At 33.6% G+C, this 21,899-nt stretch overlaps 1 protein-coding gene across 2 annotated transcripts in view; it reads right to left on the bottom strand.

The window, feature by feature from the left end:
• The window catches only part of LOC105196680 (D-aspartate oxidase), a 105,312-nt gene that overhangs the window by 834 nt on the left and 82,579 nt on the right, over positions 1-21,899 (bottom strand). For both annotated transcript variants that reach the window (XM_039448393.1, XM_039448394.1), the window contains exon 6: positions 50-334. In XM_039448393.1, coding sequence (XP_039304327.1) covers positions 50-334 — 285 coding nt within the window. The remainder of the gene's footprint in view (positions 1-49; positions 335-21,899) is intronic.

Consider the following 21,899-nt stretch of genomic DNA (forward strand, 5'->3'; position numbering starts at 1 on the left):
CTGTAATGTATAAATTAACATAAACTGTTTTCATTATCCAAGTACTAACTATAGCTTTAGAATGATGACTGATGCGTGTCCCCTCCCCAACTCTGACACCACCCTCTCGATGCGGTCGTAAACCAACTTCTTCCTGCAAGATTTTTGCATTGCTTAAAGACGGGACCAACGTTTTACATCTCTCGCGAATCGCTGCAGATTCATACGGACACAATTTCTTATTTTCCGAGTCGAAGCTCCTCGATCCACCCAGAGTAACTATACCGTTGAAGCCTGGTATGACATATGTATCGAGCTCGCCGTAGAAAAACATTTTCATCCATGGTGCCTTTACCTGACATACAATTCTTTTAATATTATAGTGTTGCGGTTAGAATTAAAGAACTTAAAATTATTTAGATAAAATAAAATAGATTTAAACATATCTTAAATAACATAAAAATAATTTTTTTAAATCGATTCATCAAATCATGATAATTTAAAAGATCAATTTTATCTAGATAAAATTGTATACATGTAATTATATATGTATATCATTTTATCTCAAACTGAAGTTTGGAACGTTTTTGGAACGATTTTTAAGACTTCTAAAGTCTTTGACTATCTAATATGGACTGCTAACAATTTCAGACTGGAATGTCAAGCTGTATCTATATGCTGTATATATGTCATCATCGACTAATTCAGAAATGAGTGAGCTAAAACTAATGTCACATCGATATTATTTACATACTGATACTTACCAAGTAAAAGTATTATAAACACATAAATGAATAAAAAATCAAATTATAACGACAAAATGGTCTACTAGTCCGAAGTTACTGCTGGCAGTCCATATTAGATAGTCAAAGTTCTAAGTAGTTGACCGAAAATTCCTCGTTGACGGTGGCGATGTAGTTTCGCGATATAGTAAAAGAATTAGAGCTAATAGGCATGGAAAATGACATATTGATGAAATTTTATCTTGTATGTTATTTCGTTATTATATTCTTCATTATGAAAATGTAATTTGTCTCTAATTTACCAAATTCGTAAAAATGAGCCACAAGTAAAGTTATTTTTAAATTTTATACGTTAAAGTATATTTTTTGCTTATCTTTCAATAACTATCCGCGTGTTCCCCTGCCTGAATAGGCTTCATTTTCATGTGTCTTATGATTATTTACTGATTTTCGGCGAGGAAAAGGAGAGTTGAGATCCATTTTTACAAGTATTTTAAAGTGAACGAACTTGCTTACAAGAGCTTTAGAAATAAACAACAATAATAAGAGATATTGATCACGTTTGAAACAATATCTCGACACTGTAGACTTGAATACATACGTGCAGTCTGTAGGACACCTTCGACCAGTTAAGGGAAAAAAGGTCATGTAAAAATCTATTTTTTCTTATTACATATACATACATACTAAAACATTTCAAGAATTCAAAATTCAAGTCCTTATATTGGAGATCGACATATTAACAATCCTACAGACAAGTTCATACGTGCACGTCCAGTAGATAGTCACACGCGGTTTAAACTTTAAACGCGTTTTTCTCGAAACTACGTCTTTCAAAACGGTATGCAATATAACTCAAAAAATATTCAATCAATATAGCTGAGAGCGTGCATGCTTATTTTTTACTAAATTCTCCACCGGAAGTATCTATAAAACTTGCCAGAATAACTATCCAAACTATTTCTTTCCCATAATAAAAATGCGAAATTTTATGTGAAAATTCGATATTTTTTTTCAAAACTGTGTAGAATTTTTATTTTAGTACTTTTTACTATCGGATTTAGGTTTTTCCGGTGTGCAATTTTATCAAAAAGACAGATTTGTTTGATTTTTTATTTCAAGATGAGATAAAAAAATACTACATTGCACGCCATTTGACCCCCTCGAAAACCAGGATTTGGAGAACGAGCGTCATTACGCTGCCACATTTGAATTAATTGATTAACAAATTATTATTTTTACATCTACGAATTATAAAAAATATACAAGAAAAGTTATGGACAATTTGTTAAAAGTCTTGTTTTGCAAAAAATTTTATAAAAATCAGCTTTTTCTTGACCGATTACATGACCTTCCCCCCCTTAGGCTGCGTTCAGATTCCTCACCCGGGTGCACCCAGGCATCATTCTATCCTTGTTTAACATTCGGTAAACAACAAAGATAAAACGACATCTGGGTGCACCCGGGTGGGGAATCTGAATACACCCAATCAGCACACAATATTTGAAAAAATGTTTTTAAAAATACTTAAAAAACATTTTTAAAAAAATTTATAAAAGGATTTTAAATAATTGGTTAAATGCCCTTTTTTACATTTAAAAATGGTTTATTTAATCGTTTAAAAAGATATTTTTTATATATTATAAAAACTTTTTTAAACATTTAACGAAAACGTTTATTAGACGATAAAGAAACGTTTTTTTTTAACGAAGCATAAACGAGCAAAACAATATAAAAAAAAAAAAAAAACATTTTAAAAACTTGCAATAAAAAATTTTTCAAAAACGTTAAAATTAATAGATTTATGCCTCTTTTTACATTAAACAATTTTTTTTAATATTAAGGTTTTTTCTTAAGAATTTTTTTCGGAAATTTCTACGCGATCACCCATCCAAGTTGCGACCGGTGAACGTTGCTTGATCTCTGTGATCGCTGCGAACTGATCTCTTGTGATGATTTGTAAACACTTGCTAATACATGTACATCTGATAGATCAGTTCAATATATGTTATCGAAAAGACGAAATATATATAATTAAAACATATTATTTATATAAATATATATATAATTAAGTTAATTTTTTACTGATTTTCATAGATGTTATTGAAACATTTTTTAAACAAATTTTAAAATCAATAATAATTGAAAAATAAATAGTTTAAATGTTAAATAAATAATAAATAAACATAATTTTATAGAGATGAAAAATAAATAAAAAAATTATTGTTATAATTAAAAAAGCTAAACAAATTCAGGAATTTTTAATGTGCATAAAGGTTTGTTTAATACTAGAATTACTAAAAAAACTTATTTATATTTGGTATATACTGTTTGAAATATATACTTATGAAAATACTATAATCTTTATGGCTTGATCTCTTCATTAGAGATTCTTAATAAAAAACCATCATAAAACTAGTCTCTCTATCTAAAAACAACTCACTTTTACAGTCATATTTATTATTATGTGCTTCCATGGAGAATTAATGAAGCAATAAATTATAAAAGATTTATAATTTTTTTTTCTTTCCTTGTTAAAACATAATTTCCTAGAAATATGTTTTGTATATTCTTATCCCAGAAAAGATCTTTGGATTAATTCTCTGTAAAAGCAAACGAATTGTTTGGTTTGCTTTTGCTTAGAATTAATTCGAAAACTTTTCTGGGATTAAGATGTGCTAGAAGCAAATTAGGTTAAGTGAGATTAATAAAATAGCATCATTGCAGCAATATAACAACACTAAAGCTTTACATAATAGCTACATTACATCAATGTAGCAAAGTGACGAACTAGGTTATTGGTATATAATTGCAATTTTGCTGTTATATAACAGCAATGTTTTCTCTCAGTTACATGTTACGTTGATATAATGTAACCATGATGTTCTATGAGTGGGAAATTATAACTAACATGGACGTTACATGGACGTTACACGCTATATTGCGTGTTACCTTTAAGTTTATTGCATCAACATTGCTATTATATAGCTGTGTTTGCTGGGACAGCCGCACTAATTGAGAAAAATTGCGAACTTGATGTAATATAATGTAAAAGCGACTAATATGAATGACGATTTGTCACAACACATTTGTGCCAACATCATAGACTGAGGTTTTAAAGATACTCCTTGATCCTACCACGGACATTACTATTGGAAAATATATTGTTATGCTGAAGATGGCCTAAAGCGGGGCCGAAACGTTCATGCAAAGAAGTTGATTAAAAGAAAATTGTTGCGCACCAATTATCGCGCGTATACTCTCATTAACTCTTTAAAATTAAATTTTTAACCATTTTATTTGTTTTTACTAATCAAAAATCTATTTTACAGACCAAAAAGATCACTTAATTCGAAGATATCACTTTATTAATGTACCTCAAAGTGTATTTGAAAAATAATTCAGATATTGTATTTTAATATCTAGATATAAAATATGGAAATACTATAATTCGAATGTCTTTCAGATATATAGGTTCAGATACACAAAATGTATCTCTACTTGTTTCTAGATATACTACCCAACACTGGTAATAAGTACAAGATAACAATAACTGATTTAACAATTTAAAGTAGAAACTAGTTTTTCAAACGACTTGAAAAGTGCTTTCTGATACATATATTCAAAATGATTTTTTTTTCGTTTTTTTATCTAGCATTTAGAAGTTATTTTATGCAAAACTATAAATTATCTTTCGTGAAACAAGCATTTTTTAAATGATCTGATAGGTGATTTTTTGAACACAAGAATGCCTTGTGACGCTTGCACTTATTCGGAGTATTTTTTATCTAATTGTTAGAAGTTACTCTGTGCAAAATTAGAAATAGAATAAATTATTTTTTATGATGGAAGAATTTTTTAAATGATCTTAAAAAAGGATTTTCCGAACATCAATATGCTTATCGCATACATGCGGTCGGAGGATTTTTTTTCCAGCAATTAGAAATTATTCTTTGCGAAACTATAAAAATAGAATAAATTACGAGGGGGTAATCACTCTTGAATTCTGGTGTACATACAATTCGCTAGAAGTCCGTTGAATTCCTTGAAATCCGATGAAGTTCAACGTAGTCCAATGAAGTCCGTGAAGTCTAATAAAGTCCGGCAAAGTTTGGTGTAATCCGATGAAGTTCGAAGTTCGCGAAGTCCATGAAGTCCGATAAAGTCCGATAAAGTTTGACGTAGTCCGATAAAGTCCAACGTAGTCCAATAAAGTTCATGAAGTCCGGTGTAATCCGATGAAGTCCGAATTCTGTCAAATTTGAGGAAGTCCGACGTAGTCCAATAAAGTCCGACCTAGTCCGATGTAGTCCGGTAAAGTCCAGTGAAGTCTTAAAGTCCGATGTACACTTATTTTCTGAGTGAACCCCTCGATAACTTTTTTTTCATGAAGCAAGGATTTTTTAAGAGTTCTTAAAGGTTTTTTGGTCATAAAGAGCACCTTTCAACGTGCATACGATATGCATGATCCACATAATGATGTCCAATAAGTACTTAGCCTCACCGCCCGATGGTGCCAGTATTGCAAGAGAGATTTACTATTGTGTAGTACATTCTCGTAGACGGCTACTGTCAAAATTTCAGCCGAATCGGACTCGTAGTTTTGTTTTGACCGCGTGTGGAAGAGGGCGTGTCCGCGGATTTTAGAAAAATGGAAAAAGAGCAATATCGGTCGATGATTCGATTTTTGTTTTTGGAAGGGAAATCGTGCAGCGAAATCAAAGAGCGCTTGGATGCTGTGTACGGTGACTCTTCTCCTTCGATGGCGACCGTCAAAAATTGGTTTAACGAGTTTTAACGTGGCTGCACGTCGGTTTTTGATGAGCCACGCCCAGGTGCCCCGAAAATGGCTACTACGGAGGATAACGTGACAAAAATCCACGATCTCGTATTGGCAGATTGAAGGTACGCGAGATAGCTGAAACAGTAGGCATCTCAAAAGACCACGTGGATCATATCCTGCATGAAATTTTGGGCATGAGAAAGCTGTCGGCGCAATGGGTGCCGCGTTTGCTCACTCCGAACAACAAGCGCAACCGTGAGACCACTTCAGAGCAGTGTTTGACGCTGTTTAAGCGCTATCCGAAGGAGAAGTTTCTGCGTCGTTTCGTGATCGTCGACAAAACATGGATCCACCGGTACACACCAGAGACCAAGGAACAGTCGAAACAGTGGACTTCACCCGGCGAATGTGCTCCGAAGAAGACGAAGACTGTTCTATCGGCCGGAAAGGTGATGGCCACCGTTTTCTGGGATTTCAAGGTGGGATTCACAAGGTGTGATTTACATCGACTACCTGGGTAATCGATGTAAGGGCAAAACGGTCACAGGGCTCTACTATGTCAAATTATTGGGCCGATTCGACGCCAAATTGCAGAAAAAGCGGCCCCATTTGGTGAAGAAAAAAGTGCTCTTCCACCATGACAACGCACCGGCTCACACCTCCGCCGTCGCCACGGCCAAATTGGTCGAATTGCACTACGAACTGCTGCCCCATCCACCGTATTCTCCAGATTAAAAAAGAGGATGCTATACTGATGGGAATTACCGACACATTATGTGTTCATTAATTTTTGAATTGGCTCTACAGATCACAAAATCCTTTTGCAGAATAAGAGTACACACTAAAACAAAGTCTGGGCTGATAAATTTTACGAGAAAATCGAACAAAAAGTTAAAAATTTATTTATTTTCGGCTCGTGGATCTGTCAACCGAGGTTAACTTTTGTCTTTTACTGACGTTCTGTAGCTCGTATGTGTGAAATAAAACCAGCCCGGACTTTAGAAAACTCTAACAACCAACACTGACTGTGTGTCATTCCAGTCAAAAACCTAACAGAAAAGTTTAATAGATAAACAGCTGTACGTGTACAAATTTCGCTTAGCGCACGTAAACAATGGCAAGCAGAGCAGTGACCTAGGATTTAAATAATGCCAGTTAACATGACATTTGGCACTACAAATGAATATATATTTGTATATTTTGCAATTTTTGCGATCGTCGGCAAAAAACTTTTGGACATGCATTTTACTTGAAATAAACTGTAAGAAATGAAAGAACTAAACACATATATTCATGGTGTAAGAATACTAGTATTCTTACACCATACATATATTGATAACATTTGTATATCAGATTTCGAATGGTACTTAAAAATCCATAAGATACTTAAATAAATATCATTATCATAATATTTGCGAGTAGTCGAAGCGTGGTTATGTAGCCCATTCGGAATTTTACGTCTTTTTATCGTTGATATCTTAACCCTTAAACACACCGATCCTGTAAAATACGGAAACACATTTTTGGGTCTGGGAGACTTTTTCAACTTTGAGAAGCTATAACTCTGATTACAATCAATATTTTTCTACGATGTTTTTTTTAAACAAAAGTTTAAAATCTTAGGAGTGTAACTGCACAATCGGCATTGCCGAAAAATAATTTATTGTGAAGTTATAAAAGAAAAACCATTAAGCAAAAATGAGAAATTGATCAAAAATCCACTTTTCCTTCAAAAAATCATATTTTCGCAATTAAAAACATTTAAGAACTTTCAAATACGGCGTTTTAAAGCTAAAGAGTCTCACTTTCAAAATAAAATTTGGCAAAGTCATTCCTTTTAAAAAAAGATAATTATGTAACATGGAGAATATGAGGTATTTTTAGGCATCTAAAAATCCACTTAAAAAAAAATCATATCTATGCAACAAAAAACTTTGAAGAACTTTACAATACGGCGTTTTAAAGCTAAAGATTCATACTTTCAAAAAAAAATTATATCATTGTCATTTCTATTAAAAAATGTACTTATGTAACAAGGCAAATGAGGTATTTTTGATTAAATCGTGTCTAAAATTGAAAATTGATGTGTTTCATTATATATTTCGAAAAAACTCCCTTTTCTACAGCACTTCATAGTATTCCAACTTTAGACAGAGTATGTGCGAGTAACATCCGCAAACCGACCTATTTGAACGTATTTTGTCCAGCTTTTTTATGTAAAATACTCACTAAAAAAGTTTCACTTACACACTATATGAGTCGCATTGACCCTAAGAAAACTTTGCTGCCGTGCCGTTCAAATTCTAGTTGACCAAAAAAGTTGATCAATCATATCAATCGAAAGAGGAGATTTCAAACTTTTTTTACGTCTTGGTCCGAACCTCCTATCTCATTTCGCCTTCACATAGCGAGAGTTCAAAACTTCATATAGGGTCTCTCAAACCCACTTATGTGTTTAAGGGTTAATAACGAATTAGTAAATCGATATAAACTTTTTTTAGAAATATTAGTCGTTGTTAGTATTTTTTCAGTCAAAAACAAAGTTTCGGAATATTGGCAATTTTGCTTCTTTATAATTTCGTTGACATAAATGGAAATGTATTACTACTCCATAAGAATTATATGCAAAATTTAAAATTGAATAACTCGTGAACCAGTTAGAGGATCGATTTCAAATTTTAAACATGTGTTCAGATAATAAATACCAGGTGTACAAGTATGAAATGCAAATTTGAGATAATAGATTCGGTGCACCAATGCAGTGTGTAGTATAAAAATTTGACATATATGCCATTTTATTGTGCTATCAACAAAAATCAACGTGCACAAGTGATAAATTAAAAAAGTGTTTGCATAGTATTGTTTTGCTGTGTTCAATATGTCGAAATTTGTGCCAAATAAAGAGCATTTGCGGACAGTGTTAATTTTTTGTTTTCATTTGAAAAAAACTGCTGCTGAATCGTACCGATTACTTCCAAAAGCTTGTATGGTGAACATGATCCATCGCAAGATACGTGTGATAGTTTCGACTTTTCAAAAGTGATGATTTCGATGTTGCAGATAAGGAACACGGAAAACCACCAAAAAGATACGAAGATGTAGAATTGCAAGCATTATTGGGCGGAGACGATTCACAAACACAAAAACAACTCGTAGAGCAATTGTGCGTTAGTCAACAAGCTATTTCCAATCGCCTACGAAAGATTTAAAAGGTCGGCAGATGAGGTGAGTCCCAGTTGCGCACAGATCCGATCGGACACCACCAATCGCGTAATCTAATCTAACCCAACCAACGGAAATGCTCTAGGCATCGGCCACTATGATTGGTGGTGTCCAATCGGATCTGTGCGCAAATGGAGGAAGCATCCATTTGGGCACAGTACAATTGGACACAAATCACTCAGAGCGCTTGAACAGAAGAAAATTACTAATCACCAGCTGTTGTAATTGGCTGTGTCCAATTGTACTGTGTCCAAATGGATGCTTCCCCGCAACTGGGACACTCCCGGCAGATGGATACCACATGAGTTGAATGAGAAGCAAATGGAGAGGCGCAAAAACACATGTGAAATTTTATTTGAACGAAACAAAAGAAAGTTGTTTTTGCATCGTATCATTACTGGGGATGAAAAGTGGATATATTTTGAAAATCCCAAGCGCAAAAAATCATGGGTAGATCCAGGCGGGGAGGATCCCAGTTGCGCACAGACCCAATTGGACACCACCAATTATAGCGGCCAATGCCTAGAGTATTTCCGGTGATTGAGTTAGATTAGATTACGTCATTGGTGATGTCCGATTGGGTCTGTGCGCATCTGAGACACTCCCACCAAACGCACCATCTACATCAACCGCAAGACCGAATCGTTTTGGCAGAAAGACGATGCTCTGTGTTTGATGGGACCAAAAGGGTGTGGTCTATTACGAGCTGTTAAAGCCTGGTGAAACGGTTATACCAAACGCTACCAACAATTGATCGATTTGAACTGTTTGCTACTCGAAAAATGAATGACCAGAATATCAAAAAAGGCAACACGAGATCATTTTTCTCCATGACAATGCTCTATCACATACGACAAAACCGGTTCGCGATACATTGAAAGCACTCAGCTGGGAAGTGCTAGCCAATGCGGCTTACTCATCAGACTTGGCTCCTTCTGATTACCACTTGTTTGCATCAATGAGTTACGTACTTGCTAAGCAGCGCTTTGGTACAAAGATGTGAAAAAATGGCTCGACAAAGGGTTCGCAGCAAAATGGAAAGATTTTTACTGGCGTCCTGAGTAAAAATTTTATATATAATTATATATGAGTATATCTAAATCATTATATATAATCATGTACGAAATTTGTCTCTATATGACTATGTAACATATGAACATATCCCACATAGCAATGAATCTCCTTAGGATATCCTATTTTGATCGGATTGATCCTATTCTGATCTAAAATGTAAAATCATCCATAGGATGTCCTTAGGACATTCGTAATTGCCATTAAAGTTTTTAGTATATCCTATTCTGATCTGAGAAAAAAATTTTTTTTTTATTACTAATAATATACAAACTCTAACAGCACAAAATGTCCTCAGGACGATCCTGAATCCGTTCTGAATGTCCAGAGACGTGAATGGGATGGGTTTAAAACGTTACAACATCTCATGAACGTCCTTAGGACGTCTTTAGGAAATTTGCCGTCTGGATTATAAACACGTCAAACGCGTATGATTTTGATAACCCCTATGATTTTTTCATCTGTGGGATTATTCCATTTAGCTATATATAAATACTTAAGTTTATGAATACCATATTAACTATTTAAAACTTGTGCTTTTGATTTTAAAGTTCCAAATTTCTATCTTAAACACAGTACTATTGAGAAACATAAATATTATCGATAGACAAAATAAGTCCATGGAAGAAAAAACCTCGATTTACATCCCAATGAGCAAACAATATTTCTAAATTTAGAGAATAAAATGTAGGAAATGCAAGTCAAACCGGTAGTTGGAGCGTCAATAACAATAGCACATGTATTTTGCTATTAGTACATCAATAAGCATACAAAAATCGGACGCGTTTCGACTTTTCTTCAAGTCATTATCAACAATTCAAAATTAGCATTGTATTAAGAGCTGTGTGATCGCGTTGACTGACAGGAAAAACAAAACTTCTGTTATTCAGTATGTTGTCTCCGGGTGGGTGCCGATAGCGCACATCCCGATAGCCCACCAACCACGTCGCTTCCACTTGTCCAAAAATTAAATAGTGCTCCATCGATGTTGACAACCAAGATGAACAAAACGAACGATCATGTTGTAATCTGTGGTAAGCAGTAATAATGAATTATCAGAAGTTATGAAATAAGATTATCGAAGAATTCACCAGCGACTGCCAAAGACAAGGCCTTTAAATTGATCAAAATCATGACCGCGTTCACGATTCCTTTTATTCAATCAGTATCTAATAAATTAAAGGGCATTACGAATAATATTAACTCTAGATCAGCATTCTATAGCCTCAACAAACTCGGCATGTTTATCAAGGATCATAGAGATCCCTTTCAAGACACGTCCAAAAAGAATGTGGTTTACAAAATATCATGTAAGGATTGCAATGCTTCCTATGTGGGCCAGACAGGGAGACAATTAAGTACGAGAATCTCTAAACACCGTCAATATATTCGCAAAAACACAACAATTAATTCTGTTATCACGGATCACAGGTTGCATTACGGTCATGATTTTGATTGGGACAATGTATGAGTTCTTGATGTTGAGAAGAATATTTTCAAACGATTTTCTTTAGAAATGTTACACATCAAATCTCAGAAAGAGCGCTTGAATTTACAAACAGATACAGACTTTCTCGACCATGCCCATTCCGCAATCTTAGACAAGTTATAATGGTTTTATGACCTCTCGTATACATATCGGCTATGATTTCTCTCTCACTTGTGTTTATACCGTTGACGAGGAAACATCGACTATCTCTGTGCTATTATTTATTATATTTATTTGGTTTTGTATCCGACTTACAATGACGTTTATATTTGAAGATCTGTATTATTTATTATCTTACACTTTTGACGTCAATTTAAAGGCCTTGTCTTTGGCAGTCGCTGGTGAATTCTTTGATTATCTTATTTGTTACGATCCGCCGGGTCTGTAGACTGGCGGTCGTAATGGGGTTTTGATTTTTGGCCGCTGTCACCAGTCGTCATGATTCGGGTGATATGCCCCTCCTCATGACAACAATTATTTGTAGATTTAATTATGTTTTTCGTATGTTAGAAGGGGTTTTGGCTGTTACGTGGAAGAGGGTGCGTGGTACAGGAGGTGGAAAAAGGGGGAGAGAAAAGACACTATCAGAATTAGGTTTTTACCCTTCAACTTTTTATTGGTTATGATTCTTGTGATGTAATTACATTATGTCTTAATATTACTGCGTGAATAATCTAATTTAGTGAGAGAGAAAAAGAAATTTAGTTAAGGATAAGCGAGGATAGATTATAATGCTTCCTGTTTCCTCCTTTGAGTCTTTTTGCCCATGATTTCCTGACAGACATCATCGTTGTAAATTTTGTATTGGCTTGCCACAAGAATTAATGAACAGAACCTCTTACCGTTGTGTGTAAAAGGAGAGAGAAGAGAGAATGAGCGCGTGTGAGTGTGCGTGAGTGTTTTTAAGGTGATCTAAAAGAAGAATGAATTTTTTAGACGGAATAAGAACTGGATAGAATCTTCCATTGAAGATTCGAGAAGTCTCGTCTGTTTCCCAACTTGATAGGTTTAGTAGGTTCGAGAGGGGTGCAATTTGAAGGAGCGAGTCGACGAAGGCGCTCTGCGAGTAGGCTCGGGAGCGCGCACCCGCGTCTCGCTTCTTAGACTGGAGTGGATTTCCCTAGTCTGGACAAGCGCCGAGGAGGCGCTGTTTGAACGAGACTCATTCAGGGCACTACCTGGCAGCTGTATCCGACATTGGAATCAGGAAAAAGATTCAGCGGAAGGGTGGAGGTTGAAAGAGAGAAACAGAGAGACATCCCTTATGGATGTTCAAATTATTAACCCACCCGTTATCTCATCAGCAATTTGTAAGTCGGGAAGCTGCAATGGTTTGCGCGCTCGCGATTGCTGACTTCGATAGAAGTAGTCGTTCCTGAAGTGACTACCGAAATAGTAGTGATAGATCTCCGATTTCGCGTCGTATTTATACCGTCTGGTTGTAGACGAAGGGTACCAGGGAGGAAAGGTTCCCGATTTCTGTTAGTTTTTCAATATAGGTAGGCCCTTTAATGATCACGCGCTCTCCGCGTGTCGCGCGGTTCGCGAGTTCGTGGGGAAATCGCATACGAAATCAAGAATTAATTTCGAAGCTTTAAAATTCGATATAAAATGTAATTTCCCAAGGATCCTTGAATTGAGCGCGCAGAACTGTTGCGCTGATTTTTCTGTATCGTTACATATCGAAAGAATCGGGAATTTACAACGCGAACTATTTTTTTATCGATCTTGAATTTTCAGAGAATTCTAGCAGTCGTACTTTTTACGGGATTTTAATATAGTGCAACAGTGTGCAAGCTGAGAGTGAGTGTAAATGATTTCTAGAGCGAAATTAATAAATTTATTAAAGATACTATTTTTAATGGTCCGTAAAGATAGACGGAATTATCGTACGAGAGGAGCGTGCGCCCGCGTGTACCGGTGTCGCGACGAAAATTATTCCGAGATCCTTTAAAAATTCCTGTAGGCTACAACGCTTGAGCTATATTAATTTTGATTTGGCAGGATGGTAATGCCGATTTTTCTGAATCGTTACGTTACCGGAAGGTTTAAATTTCAATATTGCTTTTGGGTGAAATTGATTTTTATACTTTGGTCGTTTATAGTGTTCCCAGTTCTCTCGTTTTTCCAATAGCGCGTGCATAGTAGGATAGTGAGATAGGCGCTCTACAAAAGTGCACGTTGAAGTTTGCAAGTTCATTATTTCTACCATGAGAAAACTATTTTTCTTTATGACTGAATAAATCTTGGGACTCGACGCGCGCACGCAGGCGCTTGGCGACGCAGACGGGGGCCGCGAGGCACGGGGAGACCGCGCGCGAGCGTTGTGTATCGTATTCCGCATATTATTTCTGATTTAATTAAATTTATACTTCAACTAGTGATCTCAGGTTTGCATGTACGGCGCGATAGCACCTAGTACACGCAATCATCACGCGATCACCGGTTTACTATTTTGTCATTATTCTGTTAATATTTTTATTGAAAAATGTTACAAAATTTAGAGCGGTTATGTGATGCTATTATAATTCTAGATTTGACGTGGCTATTTACGTTACATTATCTTTATGTATCGAAATTTGTTTCTGAAATTTTCTCTATAAGGTTTAAAGTTATGTTAACAAATGCATGCGGATGGTGCGTAAAGTTAGGGGGAAATTTTGGGCACCAGACGTAACACTTACACTTTTGACGTCAATTTAAAGGCCTTGTCTTTGGCTGGTGAATTCTTTGATAATCTTATTTCATAACTTCCGATAATTCATTATCACTGCTCACCACAGATTACAACATGATCGTTCGTTTCGTTCATCTTGGTTGTCAACATCGATGGATCATTATTTAATTTTTGAACATGTGGAAGTGACGTTACGGCTTGTCAATTTCACTTTTAAGTCGGAGACAACATACTGAATAACAGAAGTTTTGTTTTTCCTGTCAGTCAACGCGATCACACAGCTCTTAATACAATGCTAATTTTGAATCGTTGATAATGACTTGAAGGGAAGTCGAAACGCGTCCGATTTTTGTATGCTTATTGATGTACTAATAGCAAAATACATGTGCTATTGTTATTGACGCTCCAACTACCGCGTTTGACTCGCATTTCCTACATTTTATTCTCTAATTTTAATATTGCCAAGTCTATCTTAAATATTTTAATATTTTTAAATATTTTTTAAATGTTTTTTTAATAACAATTTTTTCATATTTAATTTAATTATTGTATTATATTGGTATATTTCTAGTTGCATTCTTATTTAAACAAATAACAATTAGAAGTTATTTCTGATGCTATTTTGCATTTGTAAAAATCACTATAAAAACTATAATTTTATATATATATATTTATATAAATAATATGCTTTAATTATACGGTTCATCTTTTAAATAATATATATTCACCTAATCTATTAATTATATAAACGTATTAGCATAAAGTGTTCACAGATCATCACGAGAGATCCAGTTCGTAGCAGTCGTAGAAGTCAAGCATCGTCCACTGCGGTTACAACTTGGATTGGTGACTGCTTGAGAATTTTCGAGAGAAAATTCCCAAGATTTTTTTTGCAAAAAATGTATTTAAAATGTTACAAAAATATTGTCTTGTTTATTAGAATTATGTGATGCAATAATATTTATGTGAATATTTTGGAAAAATGAATAAAATTAAAAAATCCTAAATGTTATTTTAAGACATCCATTGGACATCCTCAGGATCAAATTTGATTATGCAAAGACATCCTGAGGATATCTGAATTACGATATGCTAGGGCTCTACATAGCGGACATTCAGATCTCCACAGGATATCCTTAGGATCTCTTAAGTTTATCTAAGCACATCCTCAGGATATTAGAAATCCCTTGACATACATCCGCAGGATATCCCTGGGATCAATTTTTGTTATGGGGGATATGAGTATATATATGAACATATATGATATAAAAAATTTATTGACATTTACTTTAATCTTGTCAAAAACAGTTTTCTTAATGTTAAATCTTAAATAAAATAGAAATGTTACTTAACGTAAAAAAAATCGGGAATCTTTCTCAAGAATTTTTTTTTTGAAAATTTTCAAGCGGCTACCCATCCAAGTCGTAACCTCGCCCAACGTTGCTTGACCTGTAAGACCGCTGCGAACTGATGCCTGGTGATGATCTGTGAACACTTTATGTTAACACATTTATATCAAGTCAATATATGTTATTGAAAAGATAAAACATATAATTAAAGCATATTATTTATATAGACATATATAAAATTATACTTTTTTACGATTACGGTTTGAATGGGTAACCGCTTGAAAATTTCCGGAAAAAATTCTTGAGAAAGATTCTCGATTTTTTTTTACTTTAAAAAATATTTTTATTTTATTCAATGTTAAAAAACGATTTTTTACAATATTAAAATAAATATTATAAATATTTTTTTGTAAAAAAAGTTGTCAAATCAGCGAAAGCAATACGTCGCGAGCAGGCTTAGAAAATTTTGTAAATAAAATGAACACTTTTAAAATGTTTAAATGTAAACGTACTTTCTATTTGCGATAAAAGACGCATTATGCTTGCACGGTAATAACTTCCCGATTGATATTCATATCCGAATATCCTATGGACGTCCAAAAATTTGGCCATTAATAGACGTCCAAAATCGAACATACGATGGACGTTCATTTCATGTCCATGGACGTGCAGACATAAAATAAACTTAAAACGAATGTCCATAGGATGTCCTGTACGCGTTATCTGGGATATGGTTACATAAAATCAGATATGATTGACCTACCTAACTATGAAGTCATATATAATCATACATATTTATATAAAAATCATATATTATTATATTAGGAGTATAAATAAGTTTCCGCCGTTTCACAAAAAATGGCGCCACTAGTATGTTATGGTTCAAATTGTCGGTTGGAAAACGTTATATTGTAAGGTTGGACATCTGGTAACAACATAACCTTAAAATATTAGCGATTTTGTATCAGCATCATATATCTTTTTTTGTGCGAAAATGTCGAGTTTTGAGCCGAATAAGCGTCATTTGCGGGAGCTTTTGATTTACTTCTTTAATTTGAAGAAATCTGCAGCCAAGGCGCATCGATTGCTTGTAGAAGCATATGGTGAGGTTGCCTTAAGTGAGAGAAGTTGCCGTGAGTGGTTTCACAAGTTTAAGAACGGTGAATTTGATGTCGAAGACAAAGAACGTAGCGGAAGGCCGAAAGTGTACGAAGACGCGGAATGGGAAACATTATTAGATGAAGATTTGTGCCAAACGCAAGAAGCACTTGCACTTACATTAGGAGTGACTCAACTAGCAATTTTACATCGCTTAAAATCATTGGGAATGATTCAAAAACAAGGAAACTGGGTTCCATATGAACTGAAGCCGAGAAACGTTGAACGCCGATTTTTCACATGTGAAATGCTGCTTGCCAGGCATAAACGAAAGGGTTTTTTGCATCGTATAGTCACTGGTGATGAAAACTGGATCCACTACGATAACCCAAAGAAGAAGAAATCATGGGGACCACCTTACTATGCTTCAACATCGACAACCAAGCCGAACATTCATGGAAAAAAGCTCATGTTGTGTACCCTATGATCAGAAAGTGCCGGGAATTTTTAAATAAAACAAAATAGAGTTAAATTTCAGGCAAATTTATTTTATCTCCTTCAAAATATGATCCATCTGAAGCAACACACATGTGCCAACGCTTGACCCAGTCCTCCATGCATCCCTGGTAGGCCGACGAAGGGATGGCCTTTAGTTCCCTCGTCGCATTCTCTTTGATCTCCTCGATCGACTGAAATCTCTTTCCACGAAGTGGCAACTTCAACTTGGGGAACAAAAAAAAGTCGCACGGGGCCATATCAGGTGAATACGGTGCTTGCTTGATGGTATTTACTTGATGTTTGGTCAAATAATTCAGTACAATTCGGGCTCGGTGCGATGGTGCGTTATCATCATGCAAAATCCAAGAATCCATACCCAAAACATCAACCACAATATGCTGTGCCGTTCCATATGCAATGCCAAGTTCACTAGACATCTCTCTTAAGCTGGTATGACGATTTTCGAGCACCATTTCTTTCACTTTCTTCACGTTTTCATCGGTGTTCGACGTCGATGGACGTCCGGAACGAGGGAAATCTTCCACCACTGTACGACCACTTTTAAAGTCTTTATACCACTCGTATGCTCTTGTTTTTGATAGAGCAGATTCGCAAAATGCTTTTTGCAACATTTTCAGTGCATCGGCACACGAAATTTCGTTCGCAATACAAAATTTCAAACAAACTCTTTGTTCAACAAAATTATTCATGGTAAAATGCGGCAAAATGAAAAAAGTTGACTGATGTAAACAAACGCCAGGCAGATACTAATGATCGGATGGCACTAAAACCTGACAGATGTGCGTCTTAAGGTCGTACCAACATAAGAAAAAAAATAAACCGGTTCCCGCATGCGCGGTACTTTTAAATAAAAAATTCCCGGTACTTTCTGATCATAGGGTATTTGGTGGAATCAGCTTGGTGTCGTGTATTATGAGTTGCTCAAACCGAATGAAACCATTACTGGGGCTCTCTACCGAACACAATTGATGAGATTGAGCCGAGTACTCAAGGAAAAACGTGCCCACTACTACTCCAGACACGACAAAGTTATTCTTCTGCATGGTAATGCTCGTCCACATGTTGCGGCGCCGGTCAAAGCCTACCTGGAAACACTCAATTGGGAAGTTTTACCCCACCCGCCGTATTCACCAGACATTACTCCTTCTGATTACTACCTGTTTCGATCGATGGCGCATGACCTGTCTGAGCAACACTTCACATCATATGAAGATACAAAAAATTGGGTCGATTTGTGGATAGCTTCGAAAGATGAAGCATTCTTCCGACGCGGTATCCGTATGCTGCCAGAAAGATGGGAAAAAGTAGTGGCTAGCGATAGACAATACTTCGAATAAAACATTAGGTACCGTTTTTTCACAATAAATGCCCAATTTTTGATAAAAAACGGCAAAAACTTATTTATACTCCTAATATGTAGCTTCATATTTAAACTTACTATTATACATTATATAAGATTGAATATGGAGTCATGTATTTAGACAAATATACACTTATATAGACAAATATTACTTCTTATTAGATTATGCTTGACGATATACATAATAAGATATATGACACATATGATCATACATAATTATATATTAGATCATATATAATATTAATATATATAACTGAATTTGAAATCATATATGTTGATATATAAAATCATATATCATAGTTAGGTAGGTCAATCATATGATTATATAGCTTCATATTTAAAACCTACTATTATATATGATCATATAAGATTGAAAATGAAGTCATATATTTACATATAAGGAGAAATATTACTTCATATCAGATTATGCTTGACAATATATATGATAAGATATAATCATATAAATTATATATAATCATATATATTTATATATATTTATATATAACTATACATGAAAAATTTTTACTCGAGCTGGTATCCACAAATTACCCGAAAGATAGGAAAAATGTATAACTAGCAATGGAGCATACTTTGAATAAATTACTTTTTATCATTCTTCCGAATTTAACGAGCTTTTTTTGGAAAATAAATCCCCATTTTATACTTGTACACCTGGTAGAAACAATTTATAAAATTTTCAAGGCATTGTCAATGTTAGAATGTTACCGCCAGTACATCCTTAATTTGGGTTTTAAAACATTTATTGAAATGTTTATGAGATGAAAATTTAAATATGGAATTGTGTATGTTTACGACTGTTTAATAGACGTTTGAAAAGTGTTCTATGTTTTCAGAATGTTGCAAATGTTTAAAAGTGTTTTACAAAACATCCTGTGAATATTTGCAACATTCTGAAAACATAGAACACTTTTAATGAAACATTCCCTAAACATTTATAAACTTTCCGAAAATACCATACTTTTTGAACGCCTACTGTTGTGAACATCTCATAAGCAATTCCGTGTTTGTTCTCTATAAAGCGCAAATAAAGTCCGATTAACTAAACCAAAGGTGCCATTAAAAAGATAAATTTAATTCTCTTCATTTTTGCTTTAAACCATTTTGACATATCTCTCACCTGTATTGAATTATAATGAAAAATGTAAAAACGTTTTTTTTCCAATCCGATTTGGAACTAGTGATTCCAAATCGAATCATTCTCTGGTCCAAATCGGACCCTTACATTTTTATCGATTTTTAGATAGAATTTTAAAAGATTTTAATATTTATTTTTTGTTAATATTAAGTAAACACGAGTAATTTGACAATATAAAATAAAAACTTTATTTAAAAAAAGATTAGTGACAGTATATAATTATAAGCATTTCTCGATTATATTATGATATTATTATATACTTAGAGTGAAAGTCAATGAAATTTAATTATTCTGAGTATAAGGACTCATAATATTTAATCAATTTAACATTTCTAGGACCAAATTGGTCGGCCGATTACCAGTGCTACGATCAAGTTGCAATTCCGATGTAAAAGTCCAATTTGGAGACGAATTTTTTTGATGGAACAATAAAAGTGATCATAAAATGCTTGATATTTAAATTCTACACTCTTTCCCAATCAACACACAATATTTTTTTAATGTTTTTTAAATATTATTTTAATATTAATTTTTTATTGTACAATTTATTATAACAAAAATATTTATTAAACATTTATTAAATATTTATATAACATTAATCAAATATTTAAAATAATGATTTAGAGAAAACATTTAATTAATATTTATTTAATGTTTATTTAACATTTATTTAACATTAATTAAATATTTAAAATAATGATTTGGGAAAATATTTATTTAACGTTTATTTAACGTTTATTTAATATTTATTTTACATTAATTTGTCATTTGAAAAAACATTTTTTAAGAACATTAATTTAATATTTATTCAACAATAATTTAATATTTATTTTATATTAATTTTTCAATTGCAGAAACATTTTTAAAAACATTAATTTAACATTTATTCAATATTAATTTAATATTTATTTCGCATTAATTTTTCATTTGAAAAAACATTTAAAAACATTGATTCAACATTTATTTAACATTAATTTAATATTTATTTAACATTAATTTTTTATTTGATAAAACATTTTTTTAAAAACATTTAAAATTTATTCAACATTAATTTAATATTTACTTTACATTAATTTTTTATATGAAAAAATATTTTTTAAAAACATTAATTTAATACTTATTGAATATTAATTTAATATTTATTTAATTTTTTTTAATAAACATTTTTTAAATGTTTATTTAATATTGTTTAAATATTTATTTTTTTCATTAATTATTTAATTGAAAAAATAATTTTAGCAAGCATTTTTAAATATTTATTTAATATTTAGTTAATGTTTATTTAATATTAATTTTTTTATTTATTTTTTATTTCTACAAAATTATGTTTATTTATTATTAATTTAACATTTAAACTATTTATTTTTCAATTATTGATTTTAAAATTTGTTTAAAAAATGTTTCAATAACTTCTATGAAAATCAGTAAAAAATTAACTTAATTATATATATTTTGTCTTTTCGATAACATATATGTATATATATATATATATATATATATACACCGGGCGTCCCAGACCACCCGTCCCACCCGATTTTTTCGTAAACGCGACATTTTAAAGAAAAATGTTTCAGACAAAAGTTGTAGGGTTTTAAAAGATCTATTTACTGATTTTATCAGTTTGACCTTGGATGGCGTCGCCAAGGTCAGATCAAAATAACATTAACTTTTTTAAATAGGACACCTCATTTTTGGTTCCAGAATCTAATAGCTGGTGTCAAGACCTTTCCAAAACACTATAAGAAAGTTTATTTTTGTTGAGTACTTTCCGAGTTGTGAGGCTTGAAAGTTACGGTGTACTGTAACCTTCAAGCGTCATAACTCGGAAAGTCCTTAACCAAAATAAACTTATTTATAGTGTTTTGGAAAGCTCTCGAAATCGACTACAAGAAAATGCAATGAAAAATATTAGCAGAGGACACCGACTTCGCCCATGGTATCACGTCGAATAATGCTTTCTCTCTCGACCCAGCGTCGAGCGAGGAGGATGCACTATCGTAAAGCCCCCCACCACTTTCCGCCCGCACCCCGATCGTCGCCGCGCAGCCTAGACACACGTACGAGCGCGGCTCCGCGTGTGTGCGGCAGCCGAGCGCTAGCGTCGAGAGACACCATTTCTGCCGGTGCGTGTACCTATAGTCCTACGCGTAGAGTTTTGAAGATACCTAATTACCGAGATCTCTAACATTCGGTACAGCTCTATGATGCCGTTTATTCTTGATTTATTAATATTAATCTTCATTTAATGTTGATTATTGTAGCAATAAAGTAATTTTCACGAAAAAGCACCCTTACATACCACTCCTAAAAGTCATTGCTTAGAATTCATAATATTACGCAACTCGTCATCAATTCACGTTTTCTAATAAGCAACCCGGTCGTAAGCGTAATTTGTAGTTATGCCTTACCCGAACGAAGAAGCTGCGTTAATGATGTCAGTTTTGGGTAGAGCT

This window comes from Solenopsis invicta, chromosome 4, assembly GCF_016802725.1.
Source record: "Solenopsis invicta isolate M01_SB chromosome 4, UNIL_Sinv_3.0, whole genome shotgun sequence".
Classification (NCBI taxonomy): domain Eukaryota; kingdom Metazoa; phylum Arthropoda; class Insecta; order Hymenoptera; family Formicidae; genus Solenopsis; species Solenopsis invicta.